Here is a 17,935-nt window from a genome sequence, read left to right on the forward strand (position 1 = left end):
TGATACCCATGGCTTTTGAGGTGAATGTTCATTGAAAATGGAGTGGTTCATACTTAAACAGTTCAAAAGTGAATTAGTCATCATCTGTAGTTCTAGTAGTAATTTTAATGTTTTTAACATTTACGAAAATTTTCTTATAGATACAGGCGCAACTGTTTGTGTGAAAAAGCTGTGAATAAGTTATGACATGCTTTCAATTATACCCCATGCACTTTGACTAAGTTTTCTTCAATCAATAAAGGGGTTATTACGAAGGTTATATGATACTCAGGTTTCCCCCAGTACTGTATATGATTTATAAATTTCTACTTCCTAAATTGTACAAAAGTTTTAATTCTACCCTTGTTTTTTTCTTACAAGTATCAACCGGAGCTGATTCTAATATCAGCGGGTTACGACGCTGCGATTGGATGTCCCGAGGTATTTCCATCTCTTTCTTACTCACTCACAGTAGATATGTCTGTCTCTTTCAGTTCTCGCCCGAGTTGGTTCTCATCTCGGCCGGGTACGACGCAGCCTTAGGCGATGAGAAGGTGACATGAGAGTAAATTTTAATAATCAATGCTTTTGTATGTTTTTATGAGTTTTGCCAAGCTTCATGACACTCTCATCATTCTCAGCTGATATTTAGGGGGTGCCTTTTGATTTAGACTTTGTATTGATTTGACAAAGTTAAAAAATACCATTATCTACGTTAGATGGTGTTAATATTATTGCTGCAATCTTTTTTTTTTGTGCTTCTATACCCTTTTTTAGATGCATTTTATTGTGTACATTATCCTCTCTCATGGTGACCGCTTAACTTAATGCCTGGTGATAATTGCGTTGTCACTGTACGTCTACCAATTTGTATTACATCATATCACAATAACATAACAATAGCTCATACGAAAAAATCCTAAATCGATGACATAATTAAATTTTTAATTTGGGCTTTCGCAATTTATTTTTACTACGATTCGTCCACGATTTATAATAGATTTAGAAGATCTATATCTGACAGATCTATGCACGTGTGAATTGACGTTCAGTGAAAACGCTGCAGCGTAATTTGCTCCGCCGCTTATTCTACATAGCACTTGGAAGCGGTAGTAGATGTAATTAGATTTAAGATTTAATCTGGACGTTAATAAGCGATACCAATTGTATTCAATAATGAAAAATCAATTTCCATTTATTGGGTTAATGTGTTAATACCACGTCTCTCATTGGGCTTGAACCGACCCTGTGATATGACCTCGATTATTAATTTATTAATAAGCGATACCAATAGTATTCAATTTTAAAAATCAATCTTTTTGTGTGAATGTGTTGATTAAACCACGTCTCTCATTGGGCTTACACCAACCGTGTGATTTGACCTTGATTATTAATCAATTTCGATCAGGGCGAGATGGAAGTGACCCCGGCATGTTACGCTACCCTCCTGCACCAGCTGAGGGCGGCGTGCCCGGCCGTGTGCGCGGCGCTGGAGGGCGGCTACTGCCTGCCGTCGCTGGCCGAGGGCGCCGCCCTGACGCTGCGCACCCTGCTGGGGCACCCGCCGCCTGTTCTGCAGCCCGCCGGGGAGCCCTGCGACCAGTGAGTGTGTCCCCCCCCCCCCTGACCCACAAGTGAAGTGATGGTTGGTAGTTTGTGTGTTTAACGTCGTCAAAAAGGTGGGATAAAATGTGTTTTGTTGGCAGCAAGTTAATCAAGCGTTATCTACTGAAGCAATATTCTTGAAATTTTGTGTATGGATATATAACTTGCTTAGGGATTTGCGATTCTTCCACGCGAACGAAGTCGCGGGCAACAGCTAGTAATATTATAAAGCTGAAAAGTTTTTTTGTTTGAACGCGCTAATCTCAGAAACTGCTGGTTCGAATTGAACTTTTTTTGTATTGAATAGACCATTTATCGAGGAAGGCTTTAGGCTATATAACATGCCGTCGCTGGCGGAGGGCGCCGCCCTGACGCAGCCCGCCGGGGAGCCCTGCGACCAGTGAGTGTGGCTGTTCTGAGTGTGTCTCGTTGGTTGTTAGTTCCCCCTACTTCTGACCCACGGGAGAAGTGATGGGTGGTAGTTTGTGTGTTTTACGTAGACAAAAAGGTGGGATAATATGTGTTTTGTTGGCAGTAAAGTTATGCTCTTAATCTGCTCCCTCAACTCTGACACTCGCTTTTAAGTTATTACATACATACATATGGTCACGTCTATATCCCTTGTGGGGTAGACAGAGCCAACAGTCTTGAAAAGACTGATTACCCACGTTCAGCTATTTGGCTTAATGATAGAATTGAGATCCAAATAGTGACAGGTTGCTAGCCCATCGCCTAACAAAGAATCCCAAGTTTGTAAGCCTATCTTTTAGTCGCCTTTAACGACATCCATGAGAAAGAGATGGAGTGATCCTATTTTTTTTTTGTACTGGCGCCGGGAACCACACGGCATAATTCTTCCGATAACCATACGACAAAAAGCCTGTAATAATAATGTTTTCAACAGAATATTAAAGTCGTTTTTTCTTTTCTTTTTTACAGAATTATAGACGCGATCCTAAACTGCATATACGTACACAAGCCATATTGGAAATGTTATAACTACCAACCAACGTATAGCATAGACGCAACAGTGCCAAACGTGTGCGATGGAAAGAAACAGAAGCATACGGTAACGCTGAGGTGGGAGGGAGACGAAACGAGGCCGGAGACTTTCGCTACGAGGAACTGTTATCCGCTGCAAGATGATAAAACTAAACGAGAGATTGCGCAACGGCTCAATCATTTGAGAATAGGTGATACTATCCTTCTAATTAATATATTTCCTATAAATGCGAAAGTTTTTGAGTATGTCAGTATGGATGTTTGTTACTCTTTCACGCAAAAACTACTGAACCGATTACGATGAAATTTAGTATGTAGGTAGCTGAAAACCCAGAATAACATATTGGCTACTTTTTATCCCGGAGTTCCTGCGGGATTGATTCCACGCGGACGAAGTCGCGAGCGGCCTCTAGTATTTCTTAATTGTTAGTAATAGTTTTTTAAGAGCGTCGGTGGTCGAATTGGTAAGGTGCTAGGTTTGAATGCGTGTGGCACAAAAAGGCACAGGTTCGAATCCCATCTCGGCCATGTACCTATGACTATTTTCAAAGTTATGTACATTAGTTTGAATGCTAACCAATGCTCTTACCTGCACATTCAGGCAACTGTATGTGTAACCATGATCGATCCAATACGGGTTAGGTTCCCCTGCTAAGGTTGCGGAGGTCAGATGGGTGTCTGGTGAAAATGCTGCAGTGTAGTTTGTTCCGCCGCTTCGTCTACACATGCGCTTTGGAAGCGGTAGTAGATATAATTAGATAAGTTATATGACGTCAATAAGTGATACCTTGTATCCAATTTTGAAAATAAATCTATTCTATTCAATATGTTTATAATCCGTTATCCGTTCTTTTATAGAATTTCTTCTCCAACATCCATCGTTGAATTATATTAATACATACATACATATGGTCACGTCTATATCCCATGCGGGGTAGACAGAGCCAACAGTCTTGAAGGCTAAATGGTCACGTTCAGCTATTTGGCTTAATGATAGAATTGATATTTAAATAGTGACAGGTTGCTAGCCCATCGCCTAAAAGAAGAACCCCAAGTTTATAAGCCTATCCCTAAGTCGCCTTTTACGACATCCATGGGAAAGAGATGGAGTGGTCCTATTCTTTTTTGTATTGGTGCCGGGAACCACACGGCACTGCCGGGAACCACATATATGTGTATTAATACGTATACTATTATATGTACGATATTTAACACAAATTCTTCTGTTACAGTGACGGAACTGCGGTCTCCGCGGCACGCAGTCGGCTACGTGTACGATGAGGCCATGTTGAAGCACAAGAACATTTGTGAACCGTAAGTTGGCATGTTCAAAATTCATCATTCAAGTTACCCAAACTGATTTAAGAATACATTACAATACATATAAAATAATGTGAAAGAAGATGTAGTTACAGAAATAGAAAAGTACCCTTTTCTAAGTTTTGTTAAGATGGTTCGGTCATGTGGAGAGGATGAATGAAAGCAGGTTGACTAAGCAGATATACATGGAGAGTGTGGAGGGAAAGGTCGGGGTGGGAGGACCTAGACGAACGTATCTTGATCAAATTAAGGACGTCCTGGTGAAGGGTCAGGTCAAAAGTACCCGAAATCGCCGAGCTTGCATGAAGAGAGTTATGAATGTGGATTAAGCGAAAGAAGTATGCAGAGATCGTGGCAAGTGGAAAGAGGTAGTCTCTGCCTACCCCTTCGGGAAAGAGGCGTGATTTTATGTATGTATGTACATATAAAAGAAGTATGTGTCGTGTGGTTGCCGGCTCTGTAGAATAGGACCACTCCCATATAAATATTTCACATGGAAGCCGTGAAAGGCTTTATCGCTTACGGGGTAGATGGAGCCAACTGTGTTGCAAAGACTAATGCCTGTATGGCTTAATGGTGGAATTGAGACTCAAATAGTGACAGCTTGCTAGCCTATCACTTAAATAAAAAGAATCCCAAGTTTATAAACTTATCCCTTAGTCGCCTCTTAAGACATCCATGTGAAATAAAGGTAGTGGTCCTATCGTAAAACGCTGGGAACTTACAGGACTATTTCTCTTCCTCGATCTTGTTAAAAAAAAACCGATTTGGTTTAGTTCTAAAATTTATTTACACAATTGCAGTGACCACGTGGAATGTCCGGAGCGTATAATGAGGATACATGAGAGACACCGCGATTTCGGACTATTGTCTCGCCTGCATATGGTGGACGGCGCACGCGCATCCGATGAACAGATACTGGCTGTGCACTCGAAGAGGCATCTGAACAAGTATTATTTTAGAGCTGTAATTGTTTTGTACATAGTTAAAATACTAGATGATTCCACTATGAAATGTGTCTGTCTGTCGGGTTTATTACGTTTTATAGTCACGTCTGTCCCTTGCGGGGTTGACAGAGCCAACAGTCGAAAAAAGGCCACGTTCAGCTGTGTGGCTTTATGATGAAATTGAGATTAGAATAGTGACATGTTACTAAACTATCACCTACAAGAGGAACCCCAATTTTATAAGCCTATCCCTAGGTCGCCTATTACGACATACGTGGGAAAAATATAGAGTGGTTCTATTCTCAAGTTCCGGAAACCACACGGCGCGGTGAGGATGTAATCGGTACAAACATCAGCAGGTAGAAGACATTTACACAACTCCGTATCGTAAATCGCTATTTTTATGATTCAAGCACGTCAATTTTTGGCAAATATATTATGTCTCTCAATTCCCAATATCAATTTTCCTAAAATAATCTTATCTTGTTCTTTCATAGGCTCAAAGAGTTGGCGACGACCAAACTGCGTGATCTGAACAACCAGAAAGAAGCATATGACTCTGTCTACTTCCACCCTGACTCGTTGGAAAGTGCGGCCATTGCTGCCGGCTGTGTCATACAGGTATATGTTTAAATATAATCATACTAGAGGCCGCCCGCAACTTCGTCCGCGTGGAATCAATCCCGCGGGAACTCCGGGATAAAAAGTAGTATGTTATTCTGGGTCTTCAGCTAAATACTAAATTTCATCGTAATCGGTTTTTGCGTGAAAGAGGTTACTCTTTAATATAGGTCAATATGGATGTTTGTTAAAACATCCATATTGACTCACAAACTTTCGCAATTATAATATAAGTAGGATTTACTGTCTAGTACCTGGGTGACAGAGAGGTGCTCGATGTTTTTTGTTGACAGTTTCAAATGACATGAGAATAGGCACACAATGTGAGATATTGCAACGTGATAAAGCAATCACGGTAAACACCATCAGTTATGTGCCCGCGGTGTCGACATTTTGTAACCTAGTAATCATTTTACTCCACATAAACTGTACACCTATACCTATATCCATCGGTTTTCAGCTCATTCAAAGCATTTTCTTTTATCAACACATTCCAACTAATATTATATATGCGAAAGTAAGTTTATTTCTTACCTCTTCATGGGTTATCTAATAATTAAGAGTTTGGTGAAGGACATAATACCTGTCATCCCGGTAAAAACAACAGTTCCCGCGGGATTTGCGACAACCCTTATTATTTTGTTACATACATACATACATACATAAAATCACGCCTCTTTCCCGGGTAGGCAGAGACTACCTCTTTCCACTTATTATTTTGTTGATGGCGCTAAATTCTGCAGCTTTCCGCGGTCGAAGCTGCGGGTAAAGTCTTTTAATATTTCTTAAGTCTATGGTCTTATCAAATAGCAGACACCCATCAACACGCTACTCTTTGCTTACAAATCTATACTAATATTATAAAGCTGAAGAGTTTGTTTTGTTTGTTTGTTTGTTTGTTTGTTTAAACGCGCTAATCTCAGAAACTACTGAACCGATTTGAATAATTCTTTCACTGTTAGATAGTTTATTTATCGAGGAAGGCTATAGGCTACATTTTATCCCGGATTTCCTACGGGAAACGTCAACAATGCAGGTGAAAGTTGAATGAGTCGGCCATCTGCGAGCTTTCCACGCGAACGCTGCGCAAACCAACAAAGATATAGTAAAACAATGTACTAAAGATGTGAAGTACTAATTTTTTGCCACAAAAAAGTCCGCGAGAGCATATATCTATCTCTTAAGGTTTACTTACAATAACCACTTTTATGTTCATTTTTAAAGATTATTTTTTGATTATAAACATTAGTTATTTTGAAACCAATTTTCTTTAATTCAGTATTAATCCTTATCCAAATAAATATGTTTATTACTTTCGGCTTTTCATGTAGGTAGACTAAAATTGCCATTTACAATATATAAATCAGACGAATAGGTTTTGAGATATAGTCGTTATAAGCAATTTGCAGCGAAACATTTAATACGGCAAACCAGCGTTCTTTCTAATACGCGTGACCGCCTGAAAAATAAATATGATGCCCAAAATAACTATTCCACGCGGACGAAGTCGCGGGCTCAGCTAGTATACAATATAACTAATCTTTTAAAAATATTGACAACATAAATTTTTTTTATTAAAAAAAAAGAAAGTCTATGGTCTCTCGTACCTTTACTGGTATCTTTTCTCTTTCGTGTTTTAAAGCGAAATTTCGTAACCTCAGATGGTAGACGCGGTCCTTACCAACGTGGTAGGCAGCGGCGTTTGTGTGGTGAGACCTCCCGGTCACCACGCGGACGACGACTGCCCCAGTGGGTTCTGCCTGCTGAACTCGGCCGTCGCGGCGGCCGCGCACGCCGTGCAGGCCCACGGGGTGGACAGAGTCCTGTTGCTCGACTGGGACGTGCATCACGGCAACGGCTCGCAGAGGATCACGTATGCTGATAATAAGGTATTGCGTATTGAACGCACAGTGTTATAATCTTAAGGATTAAAATGGAATGAGCATTCTCTGATATATTGTTTTCACACAAATTAAATATGACGTGAAAAACTACACAGATTGAGTCTCGAAGTAAGTTCGAAACTTGTGTAACGAGATACTAGCTCAACGATATTATATTTTATGATAAATGATAAATACTTATATACCTATCCTTACTCGCCTTTTACGAAATAATTCGTTAATACTCTATGTATATCCTTTTCACAGATACTGTACATGTCAATCCACCGTTACGACCACGGCTCTTTCTTCCCGCACTCCACCGACGCCGACCACACCGCGGTGGGGGAGGGGAAAGGGGAGGGGTACAATGTCAACGTGCCTTGGAACAAGGTACTTCTTTTGCTTATCTTTTATCTCTCTTTCCCTCATGGCTTTAGTCCCGGTGTGACGAGCACACTAGAGAGGAGGCCGGGGTATGACTTTGACCATATGGATCCTGGATTGGGTGAGTCAGGCTTTTACACGAAGCGACTCCCATTTGTCTTCCGCAATACATACATACATACTAACATAAAATCACGCCTCTTTCCCGGAGGGTAGGCAGAGACTACCTCTTTCCATTTGCCACGATCTCTGCATACTTCCTTTGCTTCATCCACATTCATAACTCTCTTCATGCAAGCTCGGCAATTTCGGGTACTCTTGACCTGACCAGGACTTCCGGCGGTCTTCCGCAATCTTTGCAGATAAACCTGTATATTGGATCGATCATAGTTACACGACCAGCTAATATTTTTTTTGTTTTTTTGTTTTATTTCAGCGTGGCATGGGCGACACGGAATACCTAGCTGCGTTCACGCAAGTGATACTGCCGATCGCGTACGAATATAACCCCGAATTGGTCATCGTTTCAGCCGGATTCGACGCTTGTGTGGGTGACCCGCTAGGAGGTAAGTTTGAGTTAGCGGCTATCAAATTATATCAATACTAGCTTTTATCCGCAGCTGCGCCTGCGTGCATTTAGCGCTATCAAATACACAATACAATTTACAAAAACTATTAAAAAGATTAATATTCAAAAGCATTACATTTTTGGCGCCTTTACTTCCATGCTCCTAAGAAAAATCCTTATTTTGATTAAAACATTTTGTTACATTTTCTTTCATTTTAGAAAAAGAATAGGACCACTCCAACTCTTTTCCATGGATTTCGTAAACGGCGACTAAAGGATAGGCTTATAAACTTGGGATTCTTTTAAGCGATGGGCTAGCAACCAGTCACTATTTGTATCTCAATTCTATTTTAAAGCCAAATAATTGAACTTGGCCTTTTAATCTTTTCGAGACTGTTGGTTCTGTCTACCCAGCAAGGGATGTAGACGTGATTATATGTATGTACGAGTATGTATGTACATTTTGTTACAGGTTGCAAAGTATCGCCGGAATGCTACGGCCGTATGACCCAACTCCTACACGGGTTGGCGGGCGGCAGACTGGTCCTATGTCTCGAAGGTGGCTACAATGTCACTAGTATATCCTACGCCATGACAATGTGCACCAAAGCCTTACTCGGTGACCCCATCGGACACCACTACGAACAAAGAACAGCCCCACATTGGACCGCGATAGAATCAATCAATAATGTTATCACAACACACAAAAAATACTGGAAAAATCTCAAGTTCCAACTAGCGTTGCCCATAGAGAATGTTCTAGAAGAACCTTTGCCATCCAGAGGGTTAAAAGTTGATGAGAAGTCAAGTATGCCATTGGCAAATGCAGACTCCAAGATTGAAAGCCATTTGGACGGTTCGTTAGAGAGCAATATGGCGGATTTGGCCATAGATAAACCTATGGATAGAATTGACTGTGATGGCGATCGAAATTCGAATGTGAAAGAAAAATCAGAAGACAAGTCTGTAAATATGAGCGTAGACAAACCAGTCTGCTCTGATGGTATTCACTGCGGTACAGACGACGAGGATGAAAGTCCAAATGTAAAGGAGAACATAGACAAAAAATCTGCAAATACGAGCATAGATAAACCAGCATGCTCGGGCGGTCATTGTGGGATCGGCGAGAAGGATAAAAGAAAAGACAATGAACCGTCAAACAGCAAGCAGTTAGACAAAGTTGAACCGTCAAGTATTAAAGTATGTAGTTCCAAAGACAAAATTGGTGCCATAGACACAAGTGGTCCTTCTTCAAGTACAGAGAAGACTACATTAGTCGATTATTTAGCTGAGAACATGCAAGCTATAGTGAATGGTGAAATGTTTGCTGTGATTCCGTTGGCTTGGTGCCCTCATTTGGAGACTATGTATGCCATTCCGGCCTCGGTGAAGTTTGAACAGGGAGTCAAATGCGTGGAGTGTGAAGAGACTGTTGAGAATTGGGTGTGTCTGCACTGTTATGTTGTAAGTTGCATTTTGTTTATTTCATCTCTTGATTACTGATTAGTGACCATAGATGACCTATTGCCGTGTGGTTCCCGGCACCAATAGAAAAAAGAATAGGACCACTCCATCCCTTTCTCATGGATGTCGTAAAAATCGACTAAGGGGTAGGCTTATAAACATAAGATTCTTATTTTAGGCGATGGGCTTGCAACCTGTAACTATTTGAATATCAATACTATCATTAAGCCAAACAGCTAAACGTGGCCAATTGGTATTTTCGAGACTGTTGGCTCTTTCTACCCCGCAAAGGAATATAGACGTGATTATATGTATGTATGTATGTATGTCATCTCTTATTATTAGTGATCATAAGTGACCTATTGCATGTGTAGATGTGGGTTATGAAGATCGAAATCTGTCAAATGGTTACTTTTATTCTGGTAAAAGATTTCACAAAATGTTCATTTTCACAAGATATTTGGTCAATTTGGTACTTTGATAAGATACTGCTTTAGCCCTTAAGTAACCTCCTACATCCACAGGAAGTAGTAAGGACACGAATACCCCTTCATTTATCGATTTAAAAAAGGAGGTGGTTCCCAATTCATCAGTATGTATTTCATATTTAATCATACTTTTCAGACGGCATGCGGTCGCAGTATAAACGGGCACATGCAATCCCATTACAGAACGACGCAACACCCTCTAGTTTTATCGCTAATTGACCTGTCAGTTTGGTGCAACGAGTGTGACGCATACGTCGACAACGCACTGCTATACGACGCAAAGAACAACGCACATTTGTGCAAGTTCGGCGAGGAGATGCCTTGGTGCTACAAAACTGATACTATTCATATGCAATAAAATAAATAGTAATGATAATTTACAGACCATAATGCAATACCCTCTAGTTTAATCACTAATTGACCTGTCAGTTTGGTGCAATGTATGTGACGAATGCGGCGACAACGCAAAGCTGTGGGCACATGTGTGAGTTGAACAGACAAGGTGGTGCTACAAAACTTTGATATATTTTAACAATTCTAGATAAAACCCCACAACACTATAGAAAATTGATGATGACTTTTAACCTCTCTTTTTGTAGCGCACAAGTTTGCTTAATTCATTCAACGCATATTTGTGCATGTTTGTAAAGAAGGTAGGCCCGTAAAGAAAACACTAAAACTATTCATTTGCACCGATATTTTTTGTTTTTTTTTAATTTTCAACCGCCTATTTGAATAACATCAGTATTATAAATTGGTGCTTATAGCGAAAATACGGATAATCAGAATGCACACGAAGTATTTAGAAATTTCTTTTGATAGTATAACATTTTTATATTAAACATCTAACAATTTTAACATATTTAGGTGGTTGGGATATAATTATAGTGATTAATGGGGATATTCACGATATAGCTTTTCATCGGTACCTTATCCTTAATAAGGCCGATGTCTTATCAAAAAACGTGAATAGTTCTACAGAGTTAATGGCGTATTTTTACTTGAGAAACAACTACCTATCTAAAATTGAATGAATAACATTATAATTTTTTATCGCAATCGTAATCTATCAAAAGCATTTTATATTATTGCTGATTGTCATTATCACTGAATTGATTAATAATTATAATGATATTTATTCATATGAATATTTATTGCGTATGTTTTAATCACTATGTATTTATATTTTTGATATTGGTATCGCACAATTAGATCTCTGTTAAAAACAATCATGTTGAAATACCCAAAATCCATACAGATTAAGGATGTAGAATCTTAATTTGGGTTAATTACAGAAAAACAAAAGAAAAACTCCATTCATTCGTTTCTTAAACTGTTAATTAATTTACCTACTTAATATTTATTTTTAGTGACTTTTTATGTTTTTTAAATCTAGAACTAAAAAGTACAAGTACCTACAACGAGTGGCCATTTTTCACTATTACGTATTGCACACTAGGTATTAATGACATTGTAATAATTAACTACAAATTTGCTATTTGCTGCAAATACAGTATTACCACGTTTATAAGACTAAGGGAGCACAACCTACAACCTAATCCAACCGAATGAAAACGCATTAACCTTATGTATTACAAGTACATAAAACTTAAAATCCAAAACCAAAATGTTTCCTGCTATCTCGCTCGCTAGTAGGTTCAATTCGCGGGGCCAAATGGTGGTCTGTGATCTGACAGGATATTTTGGCGCCATACAAACATTGATTCCTTCGCCTTTACATATAACATCATCGATGTAACTTATAAAAGTTGTAATACTGCACAAATATCTTATTTTCCACTAATTGGAAGATTCAATGCAGAGACGGGGATATTGGCGAAGAAGTGTTTTTAACAAAATATAAACATGTTACTTGGTTGGTTGGCCTTGGCGCAGATATAAGCCACAAAATTTTCAGGTGACCCGTAAAAGGTGTCACAGTCTGATTGGCTTTTGTGTGCGACTATGTTAATAATATTTTCAATTGGAGTTACATTACAGTATCTATCTTACGTTAAACTTGCTGAAAACAATACTTAATTTCAAAGAATGCTAACCACAATATAACGAAAATATCTCCTCTCTACTTTGATAAATGATCAGTGTATATTTATTGTAAATACTTACATTTTTTTTGCATATTATGTATTTAATATTGTTATATATATTTATTTCATTAGATAATAAGTCTTTTAACTCTTAATGTGTTTATGTGCATTTATTTGCAACTTGTTGTCAATATTTCTTATATTGACACCGATTACCGATTTCTTTTTAATAAAATTTGTTTCAAAATTACGTCAGTATAGAATTGGAACAGTATTTCATGATGAATTTAACTTTTTAAAATAAGTACTATAAAATTAAAGAGCTCTGAAAATGTTTTGTTTTTAAATCTCAGTAGTAAGTCAATAAAGTAATTAATATAATATTATAATAATCAGCGGTATATACAACACACCTTGTACATGTCTCATTTTGTTTATTTATAATAATTAATAGTTTTACTAATAAGAGTGGTATGATAAAAAATATGAATCTGAAACATTTTGAATTTTTCTCGTGTAACAAAACTAATGTACAACAAGAAATAGATAAGTAACAAACTGATTTTATAGAAGTTTCCTTGTTTGTAATAGTTTTTAAAAATGTAACATTAATATTTCTTTCTGTCCTTCAAGACCATTGATTTTGTAATGTTCAATCTGTGCATCTTTTGTGCATTATTTTCTCTATACCTTGATGTAGGTTAGTATAAGTTATTGGCAAGATTGTCAAGACAATAAAATTGCTCATTCTAAATCGATGTTAACGTATTAACGACACAATAAAGTCATATCATATATTTACATATTTGTTTTTTTTTTTTGTAAACATAATCTTACTTAGTTTGTATCACTCATGGTCTCATGGTTATTATTGTTTCACTTTGTGTGAGTGCTTATTTCCTTGACGGCCTCTTAAATCTATCGGATTTAGGCCTATTCTGAAGTACGAGGAACTAGAACAAAAGTTTACAATAATGTTGGTATATTACAGAGTGTCACGTTTTCACAATCAAACCGCTAAAGATTTTAAAGAAATTTGTATAAAAAAATATTTTCTCTAGTAATAAATAGCTAAAAATAAAGATAAATTGTTTATGAAACTAATTATTTCAATAAAATTTTATACACAAATAAACTAGACCTTGCAAGAGTAAGAAAGAGTATTCCCACGGGAGAGTCCTGGGTATTTTTTTTTTAAGATTGCTATGTATTACACTCTAATTAAAAAAATTCTTGGCAAATGTCAAAATATGTCAATGTCACTCAGGCAGTTTTTTATCAAATCAAATCAACCTAACAACAACAATGAAAATAGTGCTGTCTGCTGATAAAAAATGTTATCAATTTAGATAACCCGCTGTAACCATTCCGATTCGCTTACCGTTATCAGCTCCACCTCCGCGCCGAGGCGCGTAGATAAAATGTTTTTGAAAACGGAACTTTTAAAAGCCATCTCATTCAAAACCCCAGTGAAATTACCTGTGTCGTATTGGATTTTGGTGGTGTTGCGGTTTGTGCTGACACTTCTGCCACAACGAGGATATATCCACCCCGATGAGTTCTTTCAGAATGTTGAGATTATTGCAGGTATATTTACAAAAATACTTACTGGATTATGTATAGGAATAAACTTGGAAGACAGCTTGATGTTTATACTTGATTTAAAGCGGACTCCTGGTTTCGAAACTTAACGGCTGAAGGTATAACTGACTAAGAACACACAAAGATGAAGAGAGAGCGTTTACATGCTATTTCCCTTACATATTTTTAATGTATTAAGTGATAAGAATAATTTGTAGTTTTGTAAGTTCAAAACTAAGTTAACTATGTACCTACCTAGTATTAATTCATCAATAACTTATTTAAATTCTGTTATTTACAGGTGATATTCTCAATGTGGATGTTTCAAAAACATGGGAGTTCAACCCAAAGTTTCCAATCAGAAATATTCTTGTACCAAAAATGATATTAGGGCCACCAATCCACTTCATCCGCCTCGCCAACCCCTACAGTATGTACTATTTCAACATAGATCTCAAAACTCCTTACTATTTGCTGGTCATACCTAGACTTTTTATCTGTCTCTTGTCTCTCATTAATGACTATTGTCTATACCAAATATGTGTACTCTATGGTCAAAATTTCAGAAGTCGTTTAAAAATATTTGCCAGTTCCTATGTAGTCTTTGTGTACTGTTGTAGAAGTTTCTCAAACTCTTTCGAAATGATATTCTTCTCACTCCTACTTTTATTGGTTGCCCAAAGCATGGCAAAGACTGATAAAATAATTTATCATGATGAGTTTCTTACGGAGAAGTACCATCAGGCGTCATCACCAGTAGAGAAAGTTAAGTTATTCAAATTGAAAACTCATTTGCCCCAGCATTCTTTGAATCATGTCATTATACTAGCCACTTTAGTAGTTGTGGGGATATTTAACCGTCCTACCTTTGTTGGTTACGGTATTCCACCAGTATTCTTCTGGCTCCACCGAGGCTTAGGTTCCAAGGTGGTGGGATTTCGAGATTTTCATTATAGAATCTTCATGTTTATACTTTGTGGAGTGCCCACTGTGCTACTGTTTATCATAGCTGACTCTGTGTACTACGGGTACTTGACCATGGCCGATGTGGAGTCTCTCAAACTCTCGTGGGATAATTGGGTTGTGACACCTTTGAACTTCCTGAGATACAACTTGGACTCGAGAAATCTGAAGCAGCACGGCCTCCATCCGTGGTGGTTGCATTTGGTGGTGAATGTGCCACTTCTTTTCAATGTGTTGGGGATTTTAGCCTTTGGCACATTGGCTAAGCACGCCTACAGGTAAGCATTTAAGAATAGAAAGAATGAAATTATTAGTTGTTGGCAAGTATTAAAATATATTTTACGATGGAAGACCAGCATCGTGGTTTCTACTACAGATAGAGTTAATAAATTCTTGTAGCTGAAGTAACTTTATCTGCAGTAACTTTATAGATAGTCTTATTATGTTTTTGCTTATGCCTTTTTCATTTAATTTAGCATTGTATTGGAATACTTCTGAAAAAAACAGTTTAATTTACAGATTCATTCGAGGCCAATACAGCAAACTGCCAAGGATCCAAAGCATCACCGGTCTCATGCTGCTGTCCCTCATCATTCCGGTTAGTCTCCTGTCTCTTTTCCCGCACCAGGAGGCGCGCTTCATCATACCTGTATTGGTTCCACTGGTATACCTTTTCGGTAGTCATCTCCACCCTAATGAAGGCGACGGGCCCACTTCGAGAAAGCTCAAGAAAACATTTCGTTACAGCTGGTACATCTTAAATATTCTGTTCACAATATTTTTCGGCTTCGTCCATCAAGGCGGCATTTATCCATTCTCGCGCAGCCTTTACAGGGACATAAAGAGCGTGTACGGCATACATACCCACGTGATAACGACGCACAGTTACAGCATTCCAACTTATTTGCTCCAATTAGAAAGTACCACGACGGTGTTCAGAGATCAAAAGACGGGTCACAAGTACCGCTTGGCGCCCAGCACGTTCCTTTACATGTACGGTTCACTCCCCATCGAAGACTTGTTCACTAAAATAGATGACGTCCTTAGCAACGCAGAGATGTTGCTGCATAAAAATAAGAAGAAATACAGGTTTTACGTGACGTCACCGTGCTCGTTAGAACAGAAGATTCGAGACGCCGCAAGGAAATATCATTACATAGATCTAGTTGAAGACGCTTCGTACTACCCGCATTTTTGTACGGAAGCATTCCCGAAGTTTCCAAGTGCTCGCGACCAATCTTGTATAGAATATAGTTTAAGCAAAAATGAATCTAATGTCTTAGATCTGAATATACTACAAAGGCTCGCGTGTTTTTTTAATAAGTTTTGTCTTAGGATATATAAAGTAAAGCTAGCAGCGAAATAGTTTAAGTGAAATGTCCACCGATTAGAATCTCAGTTAATTTGTCTGCACATTCCAGGGTCTAGTCATTTGATAGGTTTATCAACGTAATGTTAATTTTGAAGATTTCATCTAAGTGCGTATGGAATATTGAGATGTGAAATTTTCTCGATATTCTTACCACATTAACTTTTGAAAGACAACGAACAATCGACCAAAGTTGAAACAAATGTGCCACACTAAACAAAAAATATTACTTTGTTTTATTGTTTCTTTTAAGCCGGTATGTACGCTGTTTACCAGCGAATGTGGCTCACAGTGTAGAAGGGATAGAGTCGTGATTATAATGTACGTATGTGTGTACCTATGTTCAGTCAATAGAATGAACGTGCTTTCTAACTTTCGTGATTTTATAAGAATTGTAGATAGACACTCTTACATGATACTCGTAATGTAAATAAATTTAGGAAAACTTCATATTTTCCACGACTCTGCTAATGTTATCATGAAGTTATTTGTGTAGCAATTAGCTATATTATTTTACAAGGTATTTTATATTTTACACTGATACATAATTTTGATATAATTATAAGTATACAAAATATAATCGAGTTCTTTAATATATTTTATCACGGACGTGTATTGGCCTAGTAAGCGTCAGTTGCTGTAAATAGAAAAATGAAACGATTACAGAATTATGATACACATTTGCCTTAAACCTGTGTTAATAATTATATATTTATAGCATTTATCAAGACAATTTTGTTGTAAATTTTTTCATCACACCATTTGTTACAAATCATTTTAATAATAAGTTTATGTATGACTTTTTATATGTGTTGCTTTGAAGAGAGTGTTATCCTTTGACCTCTGTAATATTAGGTGATAGTATATTTGTCACAACAGTAAGCTAATTTAATTTTTTTTAACAATACTTGTTTATTGTCTGATCTGTGCTACAAAGCACCAATGCTATAATTAGTTGACAAGTCTAGAAAAAAAATGCGTAACCATGATCCAAATTGGATTCCTGTAAACTAATTGCGACCTTCTGTAGTAAGCATAAGGTGGTATCAATTGTTAAGCAAGGATGATATTATTATTTCCTTTTACGGGATACAATGTAGGTGTTCTAGGAGTAACAATAACGGTATAATTAAAATGTTATCCTGTAAAATAGATCTGATCTATGAGCCATAATTAGGATATGACATTATTAGAATAAGAACATTAGATCGCTTTACTACAATAATTTTTGATACCGATCATTACTAAGTTTATAAAGTAAAGTATTTATGCATCAACTCCTGCTGTTGTTTATTATAAGCGCAATAAAATATGTATACCTAAATAAATCAGAGGGCGTGGATGACGATCCTTGCATACTAATCCATTTAGAAAGCAGGGTAGCTGGTAGACAATTTGCGTTTTTCATTTATTATTGTATGCTTATTAATAACATTGGTTTTTATTAAATACTAAATTTAAATTATTTAGCTTTTAGATGTTTTTAAACGGTGCATATTTTCTTTTTTATTATGCAGATGTTTGCTGTACTTTTATTACATTAAATAAAAACTGACTTATTAAAAATTAGGTATCTTTTATTTTCTGTGAATTTATATATTTTATTGGACTTTTGCCTTGTCAGATGGCAGGCGCTTCGTGTAAAAACCTGACGAACCCAATCGAGGATCCATAGTCTCCATTCTAGAAAGGATAAAACTGGGACAATCC

General features: G+C 37.5%; 2 protein-coding genes across 7 annotated transcripts in view; both read left to right on the top strand.

Annotated features, from left to right (window-relative positions):
* The window catches only part of LOC106129807 (histone deacetylase 6), a 23,087-nt gene extending 9,974 nt beyond the window's left edge, over window positions 1–13,113 (top strand). For 5 of the 6 annotated variants that reach the window (XM_013328479.2, XM_013328485.2, XM_013328483.2 and 2 more), the window contains 11 exons: window positions 474–533; window positions 1,388–1,581; window positions 2,524–2,777; window positions 3,819–3,900; window positions 4,710–4,856; window positions 5,351–5,474; window positions 7,136–7,363; window positions 7,625–7,750; window positions 8,181–8,310; window positions 8,785–9,776; window positions 10,401–13,113. In XM_013328479.2, the coding sequence (XP_013183933.1) occupies window positions 474–533; window positions 1,388–1,581; window positions 2,524–2,777; window positions 3,819–3,900; window positions 4,710–4,856; window positions 5,351–5,474; window positions 7,136–7,363; window positions 7,625–7,750; window positions 8,181–8,310; window positions 8,785–9,776; window positions 10,401–10,622 (2,559 nt within the window). In that variant the 3' untranslated portion in view covers window positions 10,623–13,113. Of the gene's footprint in view, window positions 1–360; window positions 421–473; window positions 534–1,387; window positions 1,582–2,523; window positions 2,778–3,818; window positions 3,901–4,709; window positions 4,857–5,350; window positions 5,475–7,135; window positions 7,364–7,624; window positions 7,751–8,180; window positions 8,311–8,784; window positions 9,777–10,400 lie in introns of all 6 variants that reach the window. The other variant, XM_013328480.2, reaches the window with a different exon arrangement.
* Window positions 13,114–13,615: 502 nt separating this feature from the next.
* LOC106129790 (GPI mannosyltransferase 4) lies at window positions 13,616–17,713 on the top strand. Its single transcript, XM_013328461.2, has 3 exons — window positions 13,616–13,899; window positions 14,195–15,134; window positions 15,376–17,713. The coding sequence occupies exons 1-3, from the start codon at window positions 13,734–13,736 to the stop codon at window positions 16,220–16,222; spliced, it is 1,953 nt and encodes a 650-aa protein (XP_013183915.1). The 5' UTR covers window positions 13,616–13,733; the 3' UTR covers window positions 16,223–17,713.
* Window positions 17,714–17,935: the final 222 nt, after the last annotated feature.

This window comes from Amyelois transitella, chromosome 3 (assembly GCF_032362555.1).
Source record: "Amyelois transitella isolate CPQ chromosome 3, ilAmyTran1.1, whole genome shotgun sequence".
NCBI classification, from domain to species: domain Eukaryota; kingdom Metazoa; phylum Arthropoda; class Insecta; order Lepidoptera; family Pyralidae; genus Amyelois; species Amyelois transitella.

What these genes read in the sequence shown, in the direction of transcription:
- LOC106129790 (XM_013328461.2), top strand. Translation starts at nt 13,734, where the DNA reads ATGTTTTTGAAAACGGAACTTTTAAAAGCCATCTCATTCAAAACCCCA. An exon ending in GAATGTTGAGATTATTGCAG is followed by an intron (nt 13,900 to 14,194) that starts GTATATTTACAA and finishes TGTTATTTACAG; the next exon opens with GTGATATTCTCAATGTGGAT. An exon ending in TTGGCTAAGCACGCCTACAG is followed by an intron (nt 15,135 to 15,375) that starts GTAAGCATTTAA and finishes TTTAATTTACAG; the next exon opens with ATTCATTCGAGGCCAATACA.